The sequence below is a fragment of the Manis javanica genome, chromosome 3, assembly GCF_040802235.1.
Source record: "Manis javanica isolate MJ-LG chromosome 3, MJ_LKY, whole genome shotgun sequence".
Classification (NCBI taxonomy): domain Eukaryota; kingdom Metazoa; phylum Chordata; class Mammalia; order Pholidota; family Manidae; genus Manis; species Manis javanica.
Genome location: NC_133158.1, coordinates 172995174 through 173019739, shown reverse-complemented (window position 1 = coordinate 173019739; position 24566 = coordinate 172995174). Strand labels below are relative to the sequence as shown.

The 24566-nt window shown below is 53.7% G+C and overlaps 3 protein-coding genes across 3 annotated transcripts in view; 1 reads left to right on the top strand and 2 right to left on the bottom strand.

Annotated features, from left to right (window-relative positions):
• Positions 1 to 6244, bottom strand: part of CEP63 (centrosomal protein 63) — a 32800-nt gene extending 26556 nt beyond the window's left edge. Inside the window, 1 exon segment of the mRNA XM_073232417.1 lies at positions 6107 to 6244. The gene's annotated coding sequence lies outside the window, so the exon portion shown is untranslated.
• On the top strand, positions 5968 to 14793 carry TMIE (transmembrane inner ear). The gene is made up of 4 exons (XM_017668308.3): positions 5968 to 6408; positions 9761 to 9878; positions 13150 to 13299; positions 13609 to 14793. Exons 1-4 carry the CDS (start codon positions 6136 to 6138, stop codon positions 13710 to 13712), a joined length of 645 nt encoding a protein of 214 aa, XP_017523797.1. The 5' UTR covers positions 5968 to 6135; the 3' UTR covers positions 13713 to 14793.
• Positions 14794 to 15471: 678 nt separating this feature from the next.
• Positions 15472 to 19888, bottom strand: PRSS50 (serine protease 50). The gene is given in 6 exon segments (XM_073232418.1): positions 15472 to 16319; positions 16532 to 16604; positions 16606 to 16696; positions 17830 to 17882; positions 17884 to 18105; positions 19101 to 19888. Coding segments are annotated over 6 exon segments (918 nt in total). The 5' UTR covers positions 19349 to 19888; the 3' UTR covers positions 15472 to 16088.
• Positions 19889 to 24566: the final 4678 nt, after the last annotated feature.

Sequence of the window (24566 nt, the reverse complement as noted above, 5' to 3'; positions counted from 1 at the left end):
CTGCATGCAGGGGGAGCCTCTAGGTCTGGCATGGTTAGCTGTGCACTGGGAGAAGACTCTGTGTGGTTGCTGTGGGTGGGTTTGCTCCCCAGCTTTTCCACAGCAATGGCAGGTCAGCCAGTTTGCCTGCAGTGTTGGCAGGGGGGAATGAATGGCAGGGTGCTTATCACCGTGAGGGGCATTGGTGCTGTGCTGCCACCCAGGAGATTAGGGTGCCTGAAGTTCCTTAAGATTCCCAGCCTGTGGGCTGAGTGTGCCAGGACAATTCTGTCCACCTATTAAAACCTTATCCCTTTAAGACTTTTAAAGCACCACTTTTCTTTTGTCCCAGGGGAGCTGGCTGTGGGGACCTGCTTGCAGTCTCTGTCTTGGATTTTACTTTTCTGTTTTTCTAATGTCCAGGACACCATGCAATGTGTGTCTGTGCTACCAGTGCAGATTACCACAGCTCTTTATTTAGCAGTCGTGTGCTTCCACTGCCTCCTCACTCTGATTCTTTTCCTCCTGCCGCTGAGCTGTGATGGGGGAAGTGCTTACATTCTGCCGGATCACAGCTTTGTATCTTACCCTTTTTGTGAGATGCTGAGTTCTTGCAGATGTGGATGTAGTATGGCTTTTGTACTGTATGTTCTGGTCTCTCTTTTAGGAATAGTTGTATTTGCTGTATTTTCAAAATATATATAGTTTTGGGAGGAGATTTCTGCTGCCCTACTCATGCCACCATCTTGAGCCTCCTCATGTTCCTTCACTTTTGTTTTGTTTCTACACTCCACAAATGAGTGAAGTCATTGGGTACTTTTCTTTCCCTACGTGGCTTATTTCACAGAGCATAATACCCTCTAGGTTCATCCATGTTGTTGCACATGGTAGGATTTGTTTTCTTCTTATGGATGAATAATATCCCATTGTGTATATGTACCATATCTTTATCCATTCATCTACTGATGGACACATGGTGCTTCCCTATCTTGGCTACTGTAAATAGTGCTGCCATAAGCATAGGGGTGCATATGTCTTTTTGAATCAGGGATCTTGTTTTCTTTGGGTAAATTCCTAAGAGTGTAATTACTAGGTCAAATGGTATTTCTATTTTTAGTTTTTGAGGAACCTCCATATTGCTTTCCACAATGGTTGAACTAATTTACATTCCCACCAACAGTGGAAATCTCCGCATCCTCGCCAGCATTTTTTTCTTCTTGACTTTTAGACGTTGGCCATCCTAACCAGTGTGAGGTGATATCTCACTGCGGTTTTAATTTACATTTCCCTGACGCAAAATGTTACACACACTTTTTTAAAGTTAATTGACATACAATCTTATGAAGGTTTACGTGAATATTGTGGTTTCAATATCCACCCATATTCGCAATACAGAACACCTTTCAATGTGCCTGTTTGGACATCAGTATTTCTTCTTTGGAGTAGTGTCTGTTCAGTTCCTCTGCCCATTTTTTAATCAGGTTATTTGTTTTTTGCATGTTGAGGCATGTGAGCTCTTTATATATTTTGGATGTTGACCTCTTATTGGATAAGTCATTTACGAATATATTCTCCCATACTGTAGGATGCCTTTTTGTTCTACTGATGGCGGCCTTTGCTGTAGCAAAGCTTTTCAGTTTGATGTAGTCCTACTTGTTCATTTTTTATTTTGTTTCCCTTGGCTGGGGAGATGTGTTCAGGAAAAAGTTGGTCATGTTTATATTCAAGACATTTTTGCCTATTTTTTCTTCTATGTGTCTGATGGCTTCATGACTTACATTCAGATCTTTGATCCATTTTGAGTTTACTTTTGTGTATGGGGTTAGACAATAATCCAGTTTCATAATCCAGTTTCATTCTCTTTCATGTAGCTGTCCAGTTTTGCCAACACCAGTTGTTGAAGAGGCTGTCATTTCCCCATTGTATATTCATGGCTCCTTTATGGTAAATTAATTGGCAATATATGTGTGTGGGTTTATATCTGGACTCTCTACTCTGCTCCATTGATCTGTGGGTCTGTTCTTGTGTCAGTACCAAGTTGTTTTGATTACTGTGGCTTTGTAGTAGAGCTTGAAGTTAGGGAGCATAAACCCCCAACCTTTGTTCTTCCTTCTCAGGATTGCTTTGACTATTTGGGGTCTTTTCATATGGTTCCATATGAATTTTAGAACATTTGTTCCAGTTTGTTGAAGAATGTTGTTGGTATTTTAATAGGGATTGCATTGAATCTGTAGATTCCTTTAGGCAGGATGGCCATTTTGACAATATTAATTCTTCCAATCAATGAGCATGGGGTGTATTTCCATTTATTGGTGTCTTCTTTAATTTCTCTCATGAATGTGTTGTAGTTTTCAAGTATAGGTCTTTTACCTCCTAGGTTAGGTTTACTCCTAGGTATTTTATTTTTTGTGATGCAATTGTAAATGGAATTGTTTTCCTGATTTCTCTTTCTGCTAACCCATTGTTAGTATATAGGAATGCAATGGATTTCTGTGAATTAATTTTGTATCTTGGATCTTTGCTGAATTCAGTTATTAGTTCTAAAATGTTACAAGCACTTTAAAAACCAATTTGGTAGTTTCTTACAAAGTTACACATACACTTAAAACTATTTATTACCCAACGATTCTGCTTCTGGGTAGAATCCCAGGAGAAATGTTAAGCATACATCCATAAAAAATCTGAGTGAATGTTCATAGCAGCTTTATTCTATAGCAAACCAGAAACAACCCAAATAGTAAGTCCATTAATGGGCCTTGCCCAATCTTAGCACAATGAGCACACATCCTCTGCACACATTTAGGATTCCACTATAAGTCACAGAATGTGGTGGTGTGTACATCTATTTGTGCCACCCAGGCATATCTACTATTGAACCCACTGGCAGGGCTTCCAAGTGGCACAACTCCGGTGGCAGCTTCGTACATGGGCACACGTGTGCAGACCATGTGCAACCAGAGAAATGGTCTTCCATACTGCTCCATGGAACAAACACTGAAACTCTCACTCAGACACACACAGAGACAAATGCAGCGTACACATACACTGCCATGTACAGGAGTGCTCTGGGACACAAACACATGCTTATGCACACACAGGTCTTACCCAGCCCAGCCCAGCCCCAGAGCTATTCTGGGCCAGGCCTGGGGCCAACAAGGTCAGAGACTGCCAGTTCCCAGCAGGCCCCAGCCTCTGTTGTCATAGGCCTAGCCTGCCCAGCCCCCACCCTCAGCCCAGGCTAAGTCCAAGATGCCCTAATCCCAGCTGGGCTTTGTGACTGGGGGGACCCTCACCCCTTATACCCTGCTTCCCCAGAGCTGGACCTTGAGCCCTGGTATTTCAGGCTGCATGACAGAACTGTCCACAGGTTCCTTTGGCCATTGCCAACTGACTGCCCATGGCTTTCAACACAAAGGCTCTGGAAGCTGGACTGGGTCCCCACAGGAAACCCACAGGAGCTAAAAATAGTGAACAACAGACAAACAGGGTCCCGCAGGCCAACTTTCATGCCACCATGCATGGAGGGGACATTGTCTTCCAGGGGAGCCAGCCTCGGGGTCCAGAACTCCACCACCCCAGACCTGACGGACCCAACTGGTGGCAAGGCCTAGGGAGATAAAGGGACCTCATGAGAAATAGAAACAGTACTGGATAGTGGGAGACCCCTGAGTTAGGGGCCAAAGACTGTGTTTGAGGCCCCAGTTCCTGTGTGACCTTGGGCATGGCACAAACCCTCTCTGGGCCTCAATCCTTCATGAGGACATAAGGGAAAGGAAGCAAAGCCCTGAAAGGTAGAAGAGACTTTAGCTCTCTGGATGTTCCTCTCACTACGATGTTTAACACTGGAGAACTGGAAACAGAGCTAACATTCAACACTAGGGCATTGACTGAATAAGGTATTTTGCAGTTTGTATTCAGTGTAATTTAACAGCTGCCTTTAACAGCAATCGTAACGGCTCACAGTCACTGAAGGTTTGGGATTTGCAGGCATCATGACACTGTAGTTATTACTATTGCACAGAGCAGGGATTGAAACTCAGAGAGGTTAAGTAGCCCAATGAGGGCTCATAGCGGTCAATATGATGTGCCCTACAAGTCTTGGTTATAAGCCTTAATAATTCTAGAAGCTATAAAGTATAAAACTACAAATTTACAGGAAATATTATTTGAAAGTTTATTTACTTGAATTTTCTAACATAATTTTGTGAATTTTGGATAATAACTAATTTTTTCAGTCAAATTTTGCCATCTTCAGAGGGCAAAAAAGGAAATTTACATAAACTTTTAAGTGGTGTTTCTTATAAACTTGTAACTTCATACTTCTGAGGTCATAAAAGCTTAAAACTGCCCTATAATTTTCAGGACACCCTGTTATTTTAAGTCGGTTTGACATCAAAGCCAGTATAGGACAGCGCATTTGGAAGAAAGGGGCAGATCTAGGATGCTTGTGCTGCTGAAAAGGTGTGTTAAATGGCATCCAGTGAGATCTCAGCTATGTTCAAGGGCCTGTAGAGGAGTGAAAGCCACATGCAACAGCGGCTGTCTCAGGGGACGATGCAAGTACATGATTGTATTTATTCCCTTTCAGATTTCACCAGGGGGCTGGCCCCACTTCACGGAGGGAAAGACGATGAACTTTACCGGCAACGATGACACCCTTCCCATCCTTGACTGAGCCGTCCCATCAGGGAGAGCCAGAATTGTACTCAGCAGTCCTATAATGATTAGTTCACAAAATCCTGCCATCAGCCCTGTGGTGAGAATCTTGTCCTCTGCGTTCCATAGGTGAGGAAATCAAAGCAGAGAGGAGTAATGGTTTGTCCAAGGCCACTGTCAGGCTCATTAACCGCAGCCCAGTCCAGCCAAGACCTCTCTGACCCCATGTGCCCAGGGTGACTTCCCTGGCTGGTCAGTGTGGCTTCCCCAGCCTGGCCCATGACAGATGGCATGAGGAAATGGGAAGCAGAGAGCTACAGCCAAGTGATTTGGGCTTTAGTGGGATTCCTGTTTGCTTGGCCAGACCAAGCCTGGGGAAGATGGGGTGGCCCACCCCCGACACTTTGCCATACACTGTCAACGTTCTCTTCAGTGGGTCCTTTAAGCGAGCTGTCCTCTGCCAGGGGCTCTCTTGTTTTCCTGCCTGCCCTGTCATCTCCCAGCCCTGATGCCTGCAGCTGTCACACTGGCCCCCTGCTCTCTGCTGCAGACTGCCTTGGTCCTTGCCCATCTGGGGCACTCCAGGCAGGAGCCCCATGAGGCTCTGGATCTACAGGGTCCCCAGTCTGTGCCCCAGGGCACTCTAGCCTACACAGTTCCCTGCTGATGAGGAATGCAGGGGTCTGACATGGCTGCTTCCCCAGCATTCAGCAGGAAGGAGATAAATAATAACGGAAGAAAGGGAAGAGAAGGGTGAAAGGAGGATGGGCCAGAGAAGGCTCCCCACCCCAGGCCTCCCATTCTCCTAAAGTCCTCCCCAGGCCTCCACAGCTCCTCAGATCCTCTCTGCCTCCATCCCTGGATCGTCAAGACCTACTGCGGGGCCAAGTTCAGTGTAAGGTTAGGGACATGGCTCAGACTGGAACAAGAAGCAGGGCTCAGGCTGGGGCAGAGGCTGAGAGTCAGCCAGAGTTAGAAAATGGTTCACCAGCCCTTCCAGGAGGAAGCCCACCCTGTCCCATGGGGCAGCAGATGCTGGCTCCTTCAGAACCTTCCATAGCACCCACAGCTGGCAGCTCTGACAATACCACCCCCTGCTCCCCATCCCTGCCTCCAGCTCTAGTGTCCAAGATGACCAGAGCTGCTTCTGGGCAGGAAGCCAGCCCAGAAAGCCCAGGACATGCCTGGGCGCCTGTCACCATGGCAACCTGGCTGTCATGCCTCCCCTAACCTGGGTCCAGTATGGTTTTTCAAATTTAGAACGTCAGAATGGGAAGGGCCTCCTAGATCAGCAGATTCCAGCCCCTCCCCTTGTCCCAGGTGGAATAACTGAGGCCCGAGGGGGGGAAGAGGGGCGGAGCGGAGACCGGTTGTTCAGGATCTGACCCCGCCTGTCCTCCTTCCCACCCACTCCCGCCCTAAGTCCCTCCTGGCCAGTGAGGGGAGGAGGGAAGTCAGGAGTCAATCTTACCAGGGGCGGGGCGGGCCTCCGCAGCAGTGATGGGGGCGGGCGGCCCAGGAACCAGACACCGAGGACGAATAAGTGATGCTCACTCGCACGCAGCCTGCGACCAGATCGCCACCGCCGAAGGCCGGCGGGCCTGGGCCAGTCCCAGGGCCAACCCGGCCAGCGGCATCGCTCCGTTCCCCGGACCTGCTGCCGAGCCGAGCGTGACGATGGCGCAGCACTGGCGAGGCGCGGAGCCCCGCTGGTCACTGGGCGGCGCCGTGCTGGGGGTTTGTCTCGCGGGGGTCGCCGGGCAGCTGGTGGAGGTGAGGCAGGGCGGCGCAGAGGGGCTTGGGGTGGCTGTCAAACCGTCCAGGTGGAGGGTTACGGGACCTCTTTCAGCTGGCTGACCCCTTTCTATTGCCCCAGGAGACTTGGTTTAATAGGGTGCCATAGCCCTGCCCCAAGCTTCCAGGCTGTGGGGGAGACTCAGCCCCCAATCTTGGGACCGATCTCTGGTTTGATGAGAGGGCACAGCCCCTGGTTTCAAAAACATTAGTCTGATTGGGGAGACTCACCCTGATTTTAGGAACTCCCAGTCTTGGAATCCAGCCTGGCCTAGGCTGATGGGGAATACTCAGCCCCTGTCCTCTAGTCTGTGGTCTAACGGGAGCCAGGTGGAGGCACGGTCCTTGGTTTCAGTGGTCCCTAGACTGATGGGGGAGATCTAGTCCCGGATCTTAGGGTCTGCTGGAGGAAAGAGCTTCCACTCCACGAGATTTTCCAGGGTCCCTGTCTAATGGAGGAGACATAGCCTTGGGAAGGAGGTGAGGGCGTCCCAAGCAGGAGGGTGGGGACAGGGAGACGAGGAGACCCTTTACAGAGCAGCCAGTGTTGAGTCTGACTCCACGCAGAGCACTAGGCCCTGGAGGGGAGGGGCAGGCAGGACAGGACCCAGGGATTCCGAGATCTTGCCTGGCCCTGGTGATAACGGGGAGCTAGCAAAGGTTTCTGATCAGGGAGTCACAATGAGCCTTGGTTTGGAAAGAGAATGAATTGGAATATGGCACATGGTTGGGAAAACTGGAAGAGCTGCTGAGATAGCCCAGGAAGAGGGGGGAAAGACGGCTGGGGTGGCTGGCCAGGAGCCTGGCTGGGAAAGAGCTGGGAGGGCAAGGGTAGGTGCTGTCTGCAGCCTCCCTGGCCCCTCTGTATCCCATTCCTGCTGAGTGGGGAAGGGGAGCCAAAGAGGCAGATCTGACCTGGAATTCTGGAGCATGAAGCCAAAGGGAGAAGGCCCAAGAGGCAGACCCAGGGAGGAGTTGGGGACAGACCCTGTGCAGGCAGGGGCAGAATAGAGAGCAGGAGAACGGAAATGCAGGAGATAGCCAGGCAGTCCAGAGAGCCCTCAAGAGGTAGGTGCTAAGGACAGGATGGGAGAGGGAGGACAAAGCCTTATCCTGGGGGACTGAGGGGTGCAGCCCTGAACTAGAAGGTCTTAGGGACATGAGGACAGAGCCATGCACCATGGTGTTAGCCTGACTGTGCTGCTGACCATGGGGTTTGATCAGAAGTCTGGGCTGGAGTCAGATGTCAGCTCCAGTGTCCCTGTAAGTGGAGCCAGGCTGGCTCAAGCCCCAAGAGAGCCCCAAGGGGTGTACTTGGGCCTCTCACCAGCTGCCCTGAGGTCTCAGGTGCAGAAACCGAGCTGGCCTGGGTGCAGGAGAAGGCTGAGGGTGGGAGCTGGAGTCAGTTCTGAGCCAAGGACTCTTTCCCCTGGACCCTAGGAACACCTCTTCTCCCAGCTCATCAAGGGAAACTGCATTGGAGTCATCTTCCTGCCATCTACCTACAGCCTAAGCAAGGGCTTGGCTGAGCCTGGGGGATCCAGGGAAGCACCAGAAAGATGGCCATGGCTCGAATCCATGGTACCCACCCACTCCAGCCCTGCCGCCATCATCCTCCATCACGTTGTAGGCTCTGATGGAGGCTGGGGCCTCCATGCCTCAGAGTTCAGATCCCCAGGAGATACCAAACTTGTTGCCCTCTATCCAAGACCCCTGTGGGGATGAGAGTATAAGCCTCCAAGCAAACCCGCCATAAATAGTGCTTGGCCAGGCTCAGAGTCTGAGATGCTTACTTGTCCTTCTGAGTGTTCCAGACACACAACCCAGACAAGGCCAACACACTGAGCCTTAGAATCAGGGACCCCTGCCATTGCCCAGGCCATGGCCCTGACTTTACAGATGTGTGCCCAACCACATGCACATGTACTCCAACCACACGTGCCCTGTACCCACAAATACGTGCCCCAATCCCACACATATGTGCCTGTTCCCACACATATTCCTCAACCCCACATACATGTCTGACCCCACAAAAGGATCCAGGTTCCTGGGGTGATACTGAGGAAGGGAGTCATCTTGTCAATTTTACCACTTGGGTTGGGTAAAGAGAGCTTCCCAGAGACCCTGAAATTACCCCACTCATTACAGGTAGAGAAACTGAGGCCTAGAGAAAAGAGGGCTCCCACCCAAATTCACCCTGGTTAAGAGAAATGAGCCAGGGAATCATGTACCAATCCCTGGCACACAGATCCTCTGGGTTACCTGGGACCAACTGCTGATCCTCTCTCCAAATGTCATGCTGAGCATACCCAATACAGACTGACAAGTGTTCATGAGCTGAGGAAGTACGTGGCTTGTGGTAGGTGCCCAATCCATGCTTATGGAATAGGGGAAAGCCTGGACAGATGGTTATGCTGTGGGTTACCTTTCCTTCCCAGAGAGCCAGAGGAGACTCCTCATGTCTGTCCCTGTTCTGTGGGACAATGTGCCGCACAGATCTGAGCGCTAACTTGCCGCCACATCCTTCAGCCAAACTTGGTGACAGAGATAGGGTCATATCTTCTCAACCCCACAGGACAGGGACAGGTCTTCCTCAGACCCACCAGAGCAGGGCCATGTCCACTTAGACCCCAGGGCTGGGCCATGGTGTCCCCCCAGAAAGCGGGAGGGGGCCGCGGCTACGCTCTCCTCAGGCCTGCTCCAGCCATGCTCGCATTTTTTGGCCTCCAGGTGTCGCTGTGGAATTGCGAACAAACGTCCTTGTCCTGGGAGAACTCCGGCCTAGACTTTGGGTGGGAGGAGGTGCCTCCCATAGGATAGGCAGCTGTTGAGCCATCTGGTAGGGGTCCTGGTCGGGCCACAGAACCACAGGGCCCTGACTCAGCTCTACACCACACCCACACCCCACACTGGGGATACCTGAAAGCAAAGTCCCCTAGGGCTGCAAGGGCCTCACCTTATCTCTCGCTTTGGTCCTGAGACTCCATCTTCTGCTTGAGGTGCAGGACTGGAGCAGGAGGAAAGAACTGCAGGCTGCCTGCAGGGGCCCTGAATCTGACTAGGGCAGGCCTTCAAGGCCTGCCCCTTCCAGCCCTGGTTGCCCCAAGCATCACCCACCCTGGCACTCCAAGTCCCTGGCTCCACAGTTCTCGGGTTCCACTCTTCTCTTGTCCTAAATCTGGCACTTCCCAAGGTCTAGAGCATTGCTTGTGAAAGCCTAAGACACTTAATTCTAGAAGAATCTAAAATCTTGGGCTGAGTCCTTGCTGAGACCTGGGTCTTTCAGCCCAGTCCCAGACCCTGGCTCATTCCCCTCTCTCCTGACCCACAGCCCAGCACGGCCCCGCCCAAGCCTAAGCCGCCCCCGCTGACCAAGGAGACCGTGGTGTTCTGGGACATGCGCCTGTGGCACGTGGTGGGCATCTTCTCACTCTTCGTGTTGTCCATCAGTGAGTAGTGGCTCTGGCCCTTCCCATCACACTGAAATGGGCATACAGCACCTGCTCCCCCAGCACCACCCCAGGGGCTCAGAGCAGCAATTCCGGGCAGTGCAAGCAGGCCCGGCGCCTGCAGGAGACCCACTGTGCTTTCTGGCACCTCCCAATCCACACAAAGTCCCTGTGGAGGGCTGACAGGCCAGTGGTTACCTGAAGTATTCTGTAAACTGGGGATGCAGCCTCATGGCAATTATGGTAATTACAGGGGGTTCCACTGTACCAGGGTGAGGACGTGTCATTTTTCCCTACTGCTGGCCTTCTGATGCTTTACCTGCAGTTTGGCCAGCTTAAAAGGCCCACACCCAGGGGCCCCAGCAAGGCCTACAGGCTCCCCAGACCCCCAGCAGAGTGGCTCCCAGACTGCAAACCGTGCCTTGTCAAATGCCATTTCCCCCGAATGACACACCCATCTCAATTAAAAGCAGGAGGCCCCTTCCTCTCCTGGGACTGGAAGTCACTTGATGCAGTCGGAACAGAAATGGGCTTCATATGCTCTCTTTAATCATCCTTCCAGAATAGGGGTCTGGAGTTAAGGAAAAGAGGCAAAGAAATGTAGGTTGACTGGAAGAAGCTGCCAGGGTACAGAGTCTGACAGAGGCTCTACAGGCCAAGGGCTAGGAGCGCACAGGTAGTGAAAGAGAAGAACCCCCCCACACACACTCCACCCTCAAAGGCATCACAGGTGAGGGTCCTCTGAGCTGCAGATCTGTTTTGGCAGGTGCAGCTGGAAAAGTCATTCCAGGCAGAGGCGGGAGGAAACAGCCTCCACCCAGCTCTCAGACAACCCTTCTAGGACGTCCACTGAAAGCACGCCGGCTCAGAGAGCTAGAGCGGCATTTAAGTTCTAGCTGGGGCAGTCCTGGGATGAGGTCCCTGGGAGGGCAGGTCTTCCACAGAGGGCCTATCCAGATGCGGGCGCCCCAAGGGAAACAGGACATATGATTTGCATGTGCTTCTCCTGGCACCAGAAGTGCCACACACCCCAACACCATTTCTTCATGACTGGGATGGGAACAGGATCTGAGCAAGAGGCTGCATTTTTTTCCTAGCCAAGGCTTCTCAATGGACGCCCCACAGACAGGGGTGGCTGCAGCCCAGCTCACATGTCCAGTGAAGGGAACAACCCCGAGCACCAAGAGGCAGGGTTGGAGGAAACATCTGCCCTGCAGGGGCCACAGGAGCAGTATGAGGTGCAGGTCCAGGGAGCAGCCCTGGGGTGCCCCAGGGAACAGAGGTGACGGCACTGTGGGGTCTCTTCCAGACTCTGCTCTGTCCCACATGGTGGAAGTGTGTGGGGCCACCAGACAGTTGCAGTGTCAGACCTGGAGGGACTTGGACCTCCACCACAGACCGACTCCTACTCCTAACTCTAACCCCATTCCTAGAAAAGGGTAAGGGATGGTTTCAAAGGCTTCTGAGCAGCGGGTCAACTTTTGTTACTTTCCATGCAGGGCTCTAGGAAGCAGGTAGTGAACAGCCCCATTTCCTGAGTAGGAAACATCCTTCCAGCTTCCCAGCCCACTTGGGCCTAGGGACCAGATGAGCATCACCCCTAGAACCTTGGGCAGAGGGGCCAGGCCTGGCTGGGGTGCCTCTAGAGGTCTCCTCCAGCCCAGGGACTCACATCCCAAGCCCCTGCCGAGGCCCTGGAGCTCAATCCAAGGCACACCATTCTTTTCTTTGAGAAGACGCAACCAGGCCAGGCTGGATGGAGCAGACCTAGAGTGAGGAGCAGTGTCTGAGCTCTGCTCTGCCAGTAGTTGCCTGCTGAGCTCCCTTTGAAGCCCAGGCCTCCCCGAGTCTAGGACCAATCTTTGTGGAGCCTGAGTGGGCATTGCCCTGAGGACATGCCTGGTGGGTAGCTGGAAGAGGTGGCCCAAGCCAGTAGGGTCAGATGAAGGACCAACCTTGGTCTTCAGACACACAGGGATCTGGAAAAGACCAAAACCTAACTCAGTGGGTAAGAAGTATTCTGCCCAACTGGGGATGCAGCCACATGGCAATCACGGCGATTACAGGGGGCTCCACTATACGAGGGCGAGGATGTGTCATTTTTCCCTATCGCTGGCCTCCTGATGCTTTTCCTGCACTTCTACCCCTGAACAGCAGTGTAGTCAGACCTTCTGCTGGGGCCCTTGTGCAGCACCCCCCAGCGTATTCCTGGATGCTGTTAGCTCCCCCATCCATCCATTTGGGAGTCCAGTCCTGTCCTCAGCAGTAAAGGCTTTATAGCCACTCATTAATTAATTAATTAATTAATTTCTCTGAGTCTGGTGAGACTCTGTAGGGCCATGATATTTGGCTGAGAAGAGTTATACGAGAATGACCCCAGAGGGTCCTCCATCTCAGGCCATATAGGTCTGATCCATGTTCCCCAAAACAGGCCTGGTTTGTCCTGCTTGGCCCTCCTGCCCCCAAGAGTCTTCCAGGAAGTTATGACCTGTCACTTGATTTATAATAGGAAGCAGCCCCATTCCCTCCTCTGAGGTTGGGGCCAAGGTGGTCAGACTGTGGGGGCCTTAGAAAAATATACTCAGCCCAGCCAGGTCCTGCAGCCCTGCCCTGCCCATCCACAGACAGGCCAGCCCCATGTCCTGGCCCAGCCTGCATGGGCACAGCTGTCCTCAGCCAGAAAACCACTCCTGGAATAACTGAGGTGAACCCCCCAGAGCAGGGTCTGTGCCCTCTCATGGGCTCTTGCAACCAGGAGGCACCCAGGCTTGTCCTCGAGGAGGCTGGAGAGGATGCAGCCGTGTCCTCTGGCATCTGGGGTCCTCTCAGAAGCCTGGGGGCCCAGGATGCACTGCCCAGGAAAGCCTCCAGAAGCTGCAGCTTGAGTCACAGCACAGCCTCTGCCCTTTCCTCCAGAGATCTGCCAAATAGTCAGAGACCCTCCAGACTGGGCCAGCAGCATGATTTATGGGGCCAGTGCAAAATGAAAATATAAGGCCCCTTGTTCAAAGATTATTAACAACAGTGACAGCAGAGCATTAAGCCAAGCACAAGGCCCTTCTAAGAGTGGGCCCAGTAATGGTATGAAGCCAGCCCTGTTCAGGAAAGGTATCTGGGAAGAGCCCACACAGGTTTTGTCAAGACATGGAGCTTCCTGCCAGTCTCTTGGGTGAGACACTCATAGGTAGATGGACGTGGGCCTGAAGTTGGGTACCATTCCTGGGCTGTCTGAGCTCTGGCCTCAGCCAAGCCTGCTCTGTCTTCCCTACAGTAATCACTCTATGCTGTGTCTTCAACTGTCGCGTGCCACGGACCCGGAAGGAGATTGAAGCCCGGTACCTGCAGCGAAAGGCAGCCAAGATGTACACAGACAAACTGGAGACTGTGCCCCCACTCAATGAGCTCACAGAAATCCCTGGAGGTGAACCAGCTCAAGCCCCCACCCCCGCCACCCTCCTGACCCTGCTGGGCCAGCCAGTTCCTTGGTCCACCCAGAGCCTCCCTATTCCTCCCCTACACCAATGGCAGGCTCAGGGAGCAGACCCAGCCTGTCCCTGAGACCAGAGCACAGAAATGGGTCAGAGTGAGGCAGGTAAAACAAGGAGCTATTCTGCAGATAGAAGAGGTCTGAGAGGAAGGAAGAAATGAAGGGCTGGACATGGGAGGCTCTGATGTGGGTCCCACAACCCTGTTTCACTCCCATCACATACCTCTTTCCTCTACCCCACAGAGGATAAGAAGAAGAAGAAGAAGAAGGACAGTGTGGATACAGTGGCCATCAAGGTAGAGGAAGATGAGATGAATGAGGCCAAGAAGAAAAAAGGAAAGAAATGAGGAGCGCTTCCTGGAGGCAGCAGCTAAGGCTGGTAGGCCTTAGGGCTCAAGTCCTGGACAGGGTCCAGGAATTTTAGACTCCAAGTTCACACATGGACCAAAGAGGTTGCAGGACATCCTCTGCCTGCTCCACAGGGGCTTCTGAGGGCCCATGGCCATGCCCTTAGAGCCCATCGGGGGCAGGGACAAGATACACCAGATGTCCTACCTCCCAGCCTAGACTCCATTCCTGTCAGCCCTCCCATGTGGCCACCTAGCAAAGTTGGCATGGACCACTGTCTCTGTGCAGATTCAGAATGGCCTCACACCCACCCGGACATGCCAGGAACAGCAGTGGCTCTAAAGGACATATATTTCCCTTCGGGAAGGGGGTAGTTGGACTGAATGGGCTGGAGTGGGAGGCCACATCCAGGCTGGCCAAGGAGGGAGAGGGTCACTGGAGGCAGCTGTGGCAGTAGGAGGTTCTCAGACCTGGCTAGATAGCAGCCCTGGTGAAGGGACTGCCCCAAGCCTGGCAGGGGTTCTGGCCTAGGGGGGTGTGAGCTTTTCCCCAAGCCAAGCAGATACCAAGCTCCAAGCAATGGGATGCACTTGTTTCACATGCTCTGAGTAGCAAGGGGCCTGGAGGAGAAGAGAAGAAAGCTGGCACCCAGGCCTAATCTTTGGAATCCAGGGAATACTTGAAAAGACAAGGGGAACCATGAGCTGTTCCATGGCCCTTTTTATGCTCAGCTGCGGTGGAGTGTCAGGACCCTAGAGGATCACCACAGGGGGCAGTTAGGGATGGAGGCTGCAACCAGCCTCTCATCTGCACAGCTTCCTTGTCTACACTCTCAGCTATGGGCCTCAAAATGGCACTGCCGGCCAGAAGCCGAAGACCCAAAGGCCATCTGGGACTGATCCTTGGGAAGATGTGCACAGAGGGGCTCCAGAAGGCAGTGAATGTCAGCTGAGGTACTCAGACCTGGCCTGGAGACTAAGAAGACAAGAGAGTAGGCTTCTGAACCAGAGGAGCTGCTGGAAAAGCTCACACTGCTTCACAGCCTCCAGAGATTCATAAATAAAGCTGAGTGCCTTCTCATACCTGAGTGGCCTGAAAAGACCCCTCAGGAGGCCCCATCCCTAGGGCATTTATGCAGAGGGGATGCAATTGGTGACACGTGGCACAGGCCAGGGTGAAGTTCCCTTCCCTGACTTCCCTCCCAGCCTGAATTAGGAGGAGCTGGAGGGAGAAATGGTAGCTAAGGCAGAGGGGTAGCTGCATCCAGCTGGGCACAGCCTCAGGCTGGGCATCAGGACCAGGGAGGAATCTGCCAGTCCCCCCCCCCCCCACCGCACCCCGTGGCTTTCAATCGGCCTGCAATGGTCTAACCCAGTGCTGTGGACACAGAGGAGTTACACCTGGATCCTGATCCTCACCTGGATCATTACTATATAAGGGGAGGGATCCAGAATCAGACGGGGTAAGGCGTACAGGGTCTCAGAGCAGTGAAGGGGCAGAGACAGCAGAAGGTCCACCTGGGGAAGCTGAGCACTCACTTTACCACTAGCCAGAAACCCTGACTCTGCCCTCCGGGCTCAGCCTATGGGCTTCTCATACAGAGAAGCTGTGGCAAGGGTCATTCTACCCATACTGGCAGGAGTCCTCCTGTGTGGCCAGGCCACAGAGACCCAGAGGGGCAGGGGGCACTTGAAGTAAAACAGAAAAAGCTGGCAAACCCTGGGGAAAATCCAGTCCTGGGATCCATCTGCCCTGATAGCTGCCTGCCTGACCTCTGACCTGGGGCCTCCACTAGCCATTTATGCACAGGGATGGCTGCTGATCGTGGGGATAATGTCCCGTCCTAGTGGGCACCTGCCCCAGTCTCCAGGCAGGGCTGGGAGGTCAAAGGTCACTATGGTGCTTCAGGGCAATGATAGTATGTTCAAGCTGCCAGTAGGGAAACATGTCAAAGTCCAGGAGAGCCTGACTCCCACTAAAGTATCACAAAAAGCGACAGAGCTGCACCCTCCCCAGCTCCCACTGTGTCCAGGCAGCCCCAGCTTCAGCCTCGGCAGTGTACTCCAGGCCCTCCATCGTCGGAGCCCAATACCATCCCAACATGCTCCCAGCACCTTCCACAGGATGGACACAGTTCCTGATGCCTTGCTCTTTTCAGTATAAACTGCCTGGAGCCCCCATCCCACCCATCAAGTTCTGTCACCTTCCACCTGAGCAGGCCCAGGGAGTGAGAGGCCTCCAAGGCCCAGGAAGGAGGAGGTGTGCCGAAGAGAAGTGTTTAATTGAGCACCTAGTCTCTGCCCTGCCTTGTAGGGCACCTGAAGCATTCTGGGCACGGAGGGTGGGGAGGATGCCCGAGGGACAGCATGAGAGTGTCAGAGGGCAGCAGGGAGCCTGAGGGACAGCGGGAGTGCCAGGAGCAGGGCCCTGGATGGGGCCAGCACAGCCTGCCCGCTGTTATGCTCTCAGATCCAGCATTTGTAGGAAGAGATCTGCAGGTAGATGGGCGGGGCCTCACTCTTCTTGCATCCTGGGCTGCAGCTCACCATTCCCACCAGGTTCCATGTGCTCTCCACAGGACAGGCCAAGGGCTCGCCGCTTATCTCCTGCTGGGAGGGATGAGGGAACAAAAAAGGTCAGGGAGGCCAGAGGTGGCCTGAGGTAGCCAGGGCTCAGGTCGGGGACAAAGGGGTGCTCTCACACCAGACACCCACTCCTTTCTTCCTCCCATTCCCCTCCCAGTTGTGCCTCCCCTTGCCTACTCCTGGCCAGGTGCCCTTGGAGGTGAGGGAGCAAGGGGGGGTGCGGGGGTGCTCACGTACCAGAACTGTTCCCCATCAAAGTCCTCTGCACAGATCATCTGGGAACTGAGGATCCGAACCAGAGAGGATTCTGGCGAACCTGTGGTAGAAGTTATCACGTTCTCTGCTGTTGAGGATGGTGACTTCCTTCTCCTGAACGGTCCAGAACTGGGGCCACACGCCTGTGGGACAGGGGCCCGCCTAGTTCAGGCTTAGTGGTTTCGCGGCTGTCTGCCACTGCCAGCCTTGTCCCCACCCTTCCTTTGCTGCTCACACGCCTCCAGCCCCTGTGCACCCCTCCACGGAGACCTTGGGGAGGGCAGCCTGCAACCTGGCCTTCCCGGACCTGGTCTCACTTCCCGCAGAGCTGGGTCTGCTGAGTCCATTCCTCCCTCAGCATCTTGGCCTTTGCCCTTCCTTCTATCTCAAAGGCCTGCCAAAACCCTCTTGGTCCGAATCCCTCCTTTGCTTCAAGCCCCCTCAAAAGCTACTTCCTCCCCTGACCTTGCCGACTCCCTCTGGGTCTCAGGCACTGCTTCCTTCACTCCCCCATCCTTCCCCTTGTCCCTCCCCTGAGTTCCTGGGGAACAGGAGACTTCTGCCCATTCCCAGCCATTCCTAGGTGGCCATGGCAGGGAAGACAAAAAGCTACTCCCCACCCTGAGGGCTTTTTTTAGGCAAGGCAGCACCCTGAGGTCTGAGGCACCTCTCTTGGAGTAAGGGACAGGGTCCCCCTTCCTACAACTCCTAAGGAAATGGGCCCTTTGATGAGCCTGGGACAGTGCTCCTGCTCTTGGTACGTCGCTCTTAAATTGGGATGACAAAGGATCTGGGACCACCGGGGGCAGAGGGGAGCCATGAGTGGACCCTAAGTGACTAACCGCCGGGTACAGACTGCCCTTAGCCAGCCCCCCTGGGGCCTTCTGGGAAGCTTTTTACAGACACAGAACCCTGTTATTTTCACTTCAGATGCTTTGCTTCAGGTCATAGATGCCCTGTGGTATACTATACCTGCGTGCAAGCTATAACTCTGTGCCCTCTCTGCGTTCAAGAAGTCCTGCTTATATGCCTTGGCCTGGGCCTGTGGGTTCACAGACAATCTGGGTCCCCTAAGGCTTGAGTGGCCATGATATGCTCACTGCTGACCTCAAGGGAAAGCAAACCTCAGAGATGAGAGTCAGACAGGAAGGTTGGAGCCAGTGGGCACCAGGGGAAGGTATCTCCAAAGCACCTGTCCATGTTAGACCTAGCCTGCACCCAGGTCCTCTCCCACACCGCCCGCCATGGTCTGAGAAGGCTCCAACTCACCATCAACCCAGGGGGAGTCCCCAGCCTGTCACAGTGCAGATGGAGTGGTTCTTCACCTCAGTCCAGGCCAGGCAGGCAGATGGGCCAAACATACCAGTTGTACTGGACTGGCCACTCAAGCTTGAGGAGGGCAATGTCATTGGCCCAGCCAACCCAGGACCAGTACCGACAGGACTGGTACTGGCTGTTCACAATGACCAGGAGCGCAGGAACATCGGAGGTAGTCTGAGCTGTCTAGTTCATCCACGGGCTCCCCAGCCACACTGAACAGGTAATACCAGGCCTAGAGGAACCATAAGGGGAATCCACCATCAGCTCCAGGCACCCCACCCCAGCCTCTGGCCCTTGCCTTCTGAGCAAATCCAGACAAACCACCACCTGCTTCAAGCTCCAAGCCTGCTCCTCACAAGAGATGTGAACGGAGCCCTGCACACACACTGTGTGGGCATGTCCTCACTACAACCCTTCATTTTATGCAGAAACTGAGGCTCAGAAAAGCCCAGTGACTGGTTCAAGCCTACACACCTAGGACATGGTAGAGCTGGGGACCCAGTTTTCTCTGGTTCCAAACTCTGAACTCTGTTTCATGCCCCTTGCTGGGCCCTGGAAGTGACAGAGTCCCCCATGCAATCAATCAGTCATAGCCTTGCCCTCCAGCCCTTTTTCCAGGCATGCCTCTGAAGTCTCCATGTTGGCCCTTAGGCTTGCAGGATGCTTCTCCACCGGTCAGCCATCACAGATGTTATCCTAGGGCCACTCCCCTGGTCTGGAACAGGGTCTGCCCCCTCTCTTGTCCCCACACTGACTAGACTCCCTGTGAGCACACATCTTCTCATATGCCTTCCCCAGCAACCCAAGAGGAATGATAAGCCTCCTCTCTGCACCCAGGGCCCAGGCCAGGGCCTGGCTTCAAAGGAGTGTCAAAGGCTGTTGGCTGAAGGAAGGAAGGAATGAGTAAGTGAAGCAAAGGATGTGGAAGAAAGAATTAGGACCTTTCTGTAGATAGAAGGAAGGAGGCCTGGACAATGACTTCCAAGCCTTCATTTCCTTTCTGTGGAATGACTTCCCATGACTGAGGGCCAGGCGGCAAGAGCAAGCTCCCAGGTCCCAGGAGGGAATGTGCAGGACTCAGCCCCCACCTGCTTGGACTTGGGCAGTTGGGACTGTGGGGGGGTTCCCCAGAGGGCACAGCTGCTACTGATGACCCAGCTGGTCAGATGACTGGGGCCCCAGCGACTCCAGGTGCATTTCTGTCCACCCACCTAGGCCCCAACTCACTGGATCAGGCAGTGGGCCACAGTCAGCACCCACTGGAAGGCAATGAGGGTGCCCGCACAGATATGTGTGCCATTGGCTTGCACACTGACCATCCAAGGCCACCGCCGAGCCATGGCCTCTGGGTCCTGGAGGGTGGGGTTCCGCTCATAGGCGAAGCCACAGGCTGAGTAGGAAAGCAAGAGCTTGATGAGGGATGGGCCCTGCCAGCTGCACCATGGCACCTTCCCTACCCCTTCCCTCAGCCTCATCTCCTACCTCTCCAGCCACCAGCCCACACTTATCCAGTGACTCTCCTTTTCCATGGGTCATCATGTGGAAATGATGCTGTCCGTGTGTGGCCTGGGGTTGCCAGTTTCAGCAGGGCTGCAGCATCCCCCAGGTATCCCTCTCTCTGTCCCAGTGGCCCAGGCCCCAGAGCCTACCCAGCCCACCAGTCCTGGCCAAGCAGTGTCTCAACTCTGGCCAGATCCCTTATAAACTCATCCACGTCTCCATTTGATTCCCTCTACTTTGGCCAATGCAGACCCCTCTCCCTCCTCTGGGATCCCCATCCTGTGATTCAGTGAGAGAAAAGCAGATGACTCAAGAGGGAAAATAGGCAATGTGGACGAATGGACGCATCCCGAGGATGCAAGCCCAGCAACAAATGAACACAGAGGCTGCTCAGCCCCATCAGTCCTCAGGGAACTGCAGCTTTAATTCATACCGAGGCTCCACTCCACACCACCTGCCAGGCAAAACCTAACGTCCCAGATACCAAGTGTTGCTGAGGATTATTGCCCAGACTGCTCACGCACTGCTGGAGGGACTGCCAATGGGTGCAGCCACTTTGGGAGAGTGTTTAAACTGGAGGTTACCATGTCCAACATCACAGCAGCCCCATTTCCCAGGGTTCCAAACGGGTTAATGGGCTGTGAGATAATGCAAGTGGGCCACGGCTGCGTGAGTGAAGGCTAACATGGGAGATGCAGTACCAGCGTGCACAGCAGAGGACCGCTAGGTCCTGTGGGAGACTTCCCGTGGTGGGTAAATTGTGTGCACTGAGTTCCAGGATAAGAAGTACTGGTGTGGGTCTTAGTGAACCATGCTTGCAAGCCACTGCCTGCCCTGCAAGTGAGCCCTGAGAGACCCACAAATGCTCCCCAAGAGCCATGCTGGAGACCCACAGAAGTCCTTCACTGGGGCCCGGCCAGGGGCAGGCGGGACCAGGGCTGGGTGGGGAGGCCCAAGGCCTCACAGGTGGCTCAGAGGTGGGAACATGCAGCCCGCCTCAGACTCCTTCAACTTTCCTTGCCTTCTCCTCACCAGGATGGGAGGCCTGGCCCACAACGGGTGCTTAGCAGCACCCCTCTAAGGGAGGTCTCCTCTCAGCCCTGCCTGCCCCTTCCTATTCTGTCCCTAGGGATCAACGGTCCTTAAGACTGCTCTGGCACCCTCTTCCCCCAAGGAGTCCACGGGACCCACCGGGAAGTAAGTCCATGTCGCCTTTAGAAGTAGGAAGCTGGAGGGCTGAGGCCTGCGACGAGCTGGCGGCGGCCTGCCGGGGGACGCGAGGCCCACCTGAGGGGCTGGGGGCTCTGGGGGCGGGCGCACCGTGGGTACTGCCTGCAGGTCCTCACCTGCGCCCAAGCAACCTGCCGAAAGGCCGAGCGGATGAGAGGTGGGCAGCTGCGGCCCGTGCGTGCGTGCGTGCGCGTGTGGGGGAAGGGGAAGGGGAGGGGGCGGGGCAGAGGGCCACGGCCTCGGGGCCCCGCCTGCGGGCTCTTTCCCTGCACCAAGGCTCCACCCTGGGGCGGCAGCGACTTCGCCGCGGCGCGCCTCTCCGACGCGCTCCTGGCCGGCTCCACCGCGGCGCTCCTATTGGCCGTCCGCGGCGACCTCGAACGTGCGGTGGGCGCGCCTGCGCGGACAGCCCCCGGCGGCCCCTCGCGGTGGTGCTCCCGGCGTGTGGCGCGCGAGAGCGCTCCTGGTGACCGGCCGCTCCGAGGCCCCCGAAACTGGTCTGCCGGTCGGACCAGCTGGGTGCCCTGCTTCTGGTCTCGCCTCCGCCCCCGCTCCGAGCCCCCGCTCACTCTGCCGGCTCGTTGTCCCGGAGACCCTCAGCCCTATCCTCGCCCGGTTCCTACACCTCCTCTCCCCGGTAGCCCACTGCCCAGGGCTCATCTCTCCCCTGGGGAGATGAAGGGCCCACCCCGGCGGTGGTGCTGGCGTCCAGGAGCTCCACGCGCCACACCTTCCCTTCCAGCCTGGTAACTTCAGTGGGGCGTGGCCCCAGGGCACTGAAATTAAGCAGCTTCAGATGTTTTCATAATGATTTTTGAAGATTGCATAATTTTAAGCAGCACACCCCACCTCCGAAAACAAAACAAACCCTCCATTGAGCGAATGCCCTTCCGTTAAGGATCCATCTGCTTAGAAAAGACGGCACAAGTGAGGTTTCTGTTCACAGAAAAACTGATGATAACCATGAGACCATTCCTGGAACACAAGGCTGAGTTGTATGTTGGGGAATACGGATAGATAATACATTTAAAAAGAAGTGTGAGGAAATTCTATTTAAAAGTAGTGTGTGGTAGCTTTGGGTCAAAGCTGTTGGAAAATTCTAGTCTAATAAAAGATAAAGTGAAAGTCAAGCCAAGCCAGGACATTCTTTTTCCAGAGACACCCGGGCTGGCCATTCAGTGCCCCAATCTCTGAGTAGATGGCAAATCACACCCACTACCCTCCCAGCTCCCAAAGCGCCAACCCAGTTGGTTACTCTGAACCTGAGGCCAAGTCTGAGGGCCACTACTGCCACACAGAGGGCGGGCTCTGTCCTCACAGGCTGCCTACTTGGGCCAGCCTACCCTTCCTCTCCAGAATCTGATGGTCACTGAGGCAGCTCATGTGCCCAAGGGGTAGTCACATCACAATTCATCTGGGCAGGCGCTCTGCCGGGCCCCACTCCCTGTCCCACCGTCATCCCCCATCCCTGCCAGGGAGAGAGAGGAACTGATCGGGTTCTGTAGACCCTTAGGGGGATATGAGGGGGTGGGAGAGGCCCACAGGTTCTGGAACAAGGCCCATAAGTGCAGGTCTGGTCATTGTGAGTGTCCTGGGAAGAGGCCAATCCTCTTAGGAAGACCTGAAGACAACTATTGGTCAGAGACCCAGGGAAGAGCCATGAGGACCAAGGGACTGCTAGACTATTGGCATGACTCAGCAGGAACATGGGGGATCACAGAGCTCAGCCCCATATTTGGCAGAGAGGACACTGCCACCCAGGATGGAGGGCACAAGCATAAACACAGGAAAGCCCCCTGAGAGGAAGGACAAGCCTCTGGAATGCTCTGGAGGCCTCTTGCCAAAGTCAGGAAGAAAGATGATGACTTTAGTGGTGCAAAATTCAAGAGTATCTTTACTGGACGATGAAACAACAGTAGCTCGCCCCAAGGGCACTCTGCCCCGTTGTCCTGCACTCCTCTGGTCTCCACTAATAAGGGCAGACGGGGCAGGAGGAAGCAGCCTCAGGAGCGACTGTCCTGGCAACGCTGCTCACAGGAGCCAAAGGGAGCCCAAGGAGACCAGGAGATTGTAGCCCATGAAGATGACTGGGCTCAGGAAAGCAGGCCCAGCCCTACTGATGAATCTCATGTCGGCAACCTGCCTCTTGATCCGGAGGTAAAGTAAGAAGTGCTGATGTAGATGCCCGGGAAGTGGCACTGGTTGCAGCTAAACCTCCAGCTCGCCAACCCCATCTGAATCCAGGTCTTGTTCCCATGGTAGAGAAGGGAGCTGCCAGAGGTACCCTGTGGGGCGTAGGAAGGAAGGCATAAGGTAGGCAGCAGGAGGGCCTCGGTGCTGGCCCTGGGTGAACCTACATCTTCCTGAGCCACATCCTTAATGTGAGCTGCAGTAGGCCTGGGCATCCCTAGTAAGGAGCCTGGCTATGAACTTGCTTTGTGACATGGAAGCCCTGCACGAAGGCCCAGGCGTGAGACCAGGCCCCTCTCTCCACGATCCTCCTCACTCTGCACCAGAACGCCATGGTCCTCTCCTCTGTCCCCCCTGAATCCTGGTGGGCCTCCAAGATCTTGCCCTTGACCTTCTGTTTTCCCTACCATCCAGCTTGCAGAGTGAGTTAGTGAAATGCAAACCAGCACCTCCTCTTTGTGCAAGGCAGGTGCATGTTTAAGGATAATGTCTATAACAACATACACCAAAAGATGAGGCTTTATTTTTACTGATGTTGGGTTTATGATTTTTTGAATTACTGAAAAATTTTATAAATCAGAAAACAGCTCTCTTTCCATACAGACATACACACTACACACATATTTTAGTGTAGTACAAACCAAGATTTACAGGACATAATCTAATGAAGAGTACGTACGATGCTTAAGGAAAAAATAATAAAACTATACCTGAGAACATAAAAGAAGACCTATGTGAATGTACAGATATACTGTCATTTTTAGATGAGGCAACTTAAAACAATGTGAAAATGTCAGTTCTCAGTCTTTGGCTTCATGCGGTATGGAAGACTAGAAATTCTAACAGATCTTGCTGAAGGTAACTAAATATGTGAGATTTTTTAAATAATCATTTCTAAAGCATGGGTGAGCTGGCAAGAAAATAAAGAATCCTCAGAATCCAAAACCCAAGGGAGGGCTGAAGCCCAGAGAGGTCAGCAAAGCCCAGGAGATGGCTCTCGCCCCCAGTGAAACAGAGCTTTGATTTTCACATTTTTGCTCATGGATGCAGGTGGCAAAGGGCAGAACCCAGGGCTGCCCAAGAAGGGAAGCCTAAGAGGAAACCTCTGGCCAAAAGCTATACCTCCAAACAAGGACCACACCTTCTGATTGATGATAAAATGGGAACACCTGCCCCCAGGTGAACTTGCAACTTGAATCCACACTGTCCGTGTGGCTCAGAAACCCTGGCCAAACATGTCATTTAGAGTGGCCATGGGCTGGCCATAGGCCCAGCTTTCTGGCAGAAGCACATATAGGTTCTGTCTGAAACAACCCCCTTTGGGAGCCCTGCTTCCAGGAATTCCCACAGAGAACACACTAAAGAACAAGTCCTCATTCTTAAAACATCACCCGTAGTCAGAGAAGCTGGGGAACCACATGCAAATGCCAGCCGGCAGAAAGAACAAGAGGAGAAACAGCCTTCACGGTTTGAGATACAGAAATTGTCATCGGAAGCTTCAGAGTTTCTGGCAATGCATATTTCACAGGCTTAGTGGTGAAGGGGTATGGGTGTTGGTTGTGTTGTTCTTTATTCTCCATACATACACAATCTCCATCAATATTGTTCTGTCTCTATTCAAGAGAATTAAAACAGTTAAAAATTACAACAATATCAGTACTTCTTACTTGAACCTCTAAAGTTCAAGTGATTCCAAATAAAATGCCAGCAGGACTTTTTTCAAGACCTGGACAATCTGGTTCTAAAATTGATATTAAAGGATAATAGTCTGAA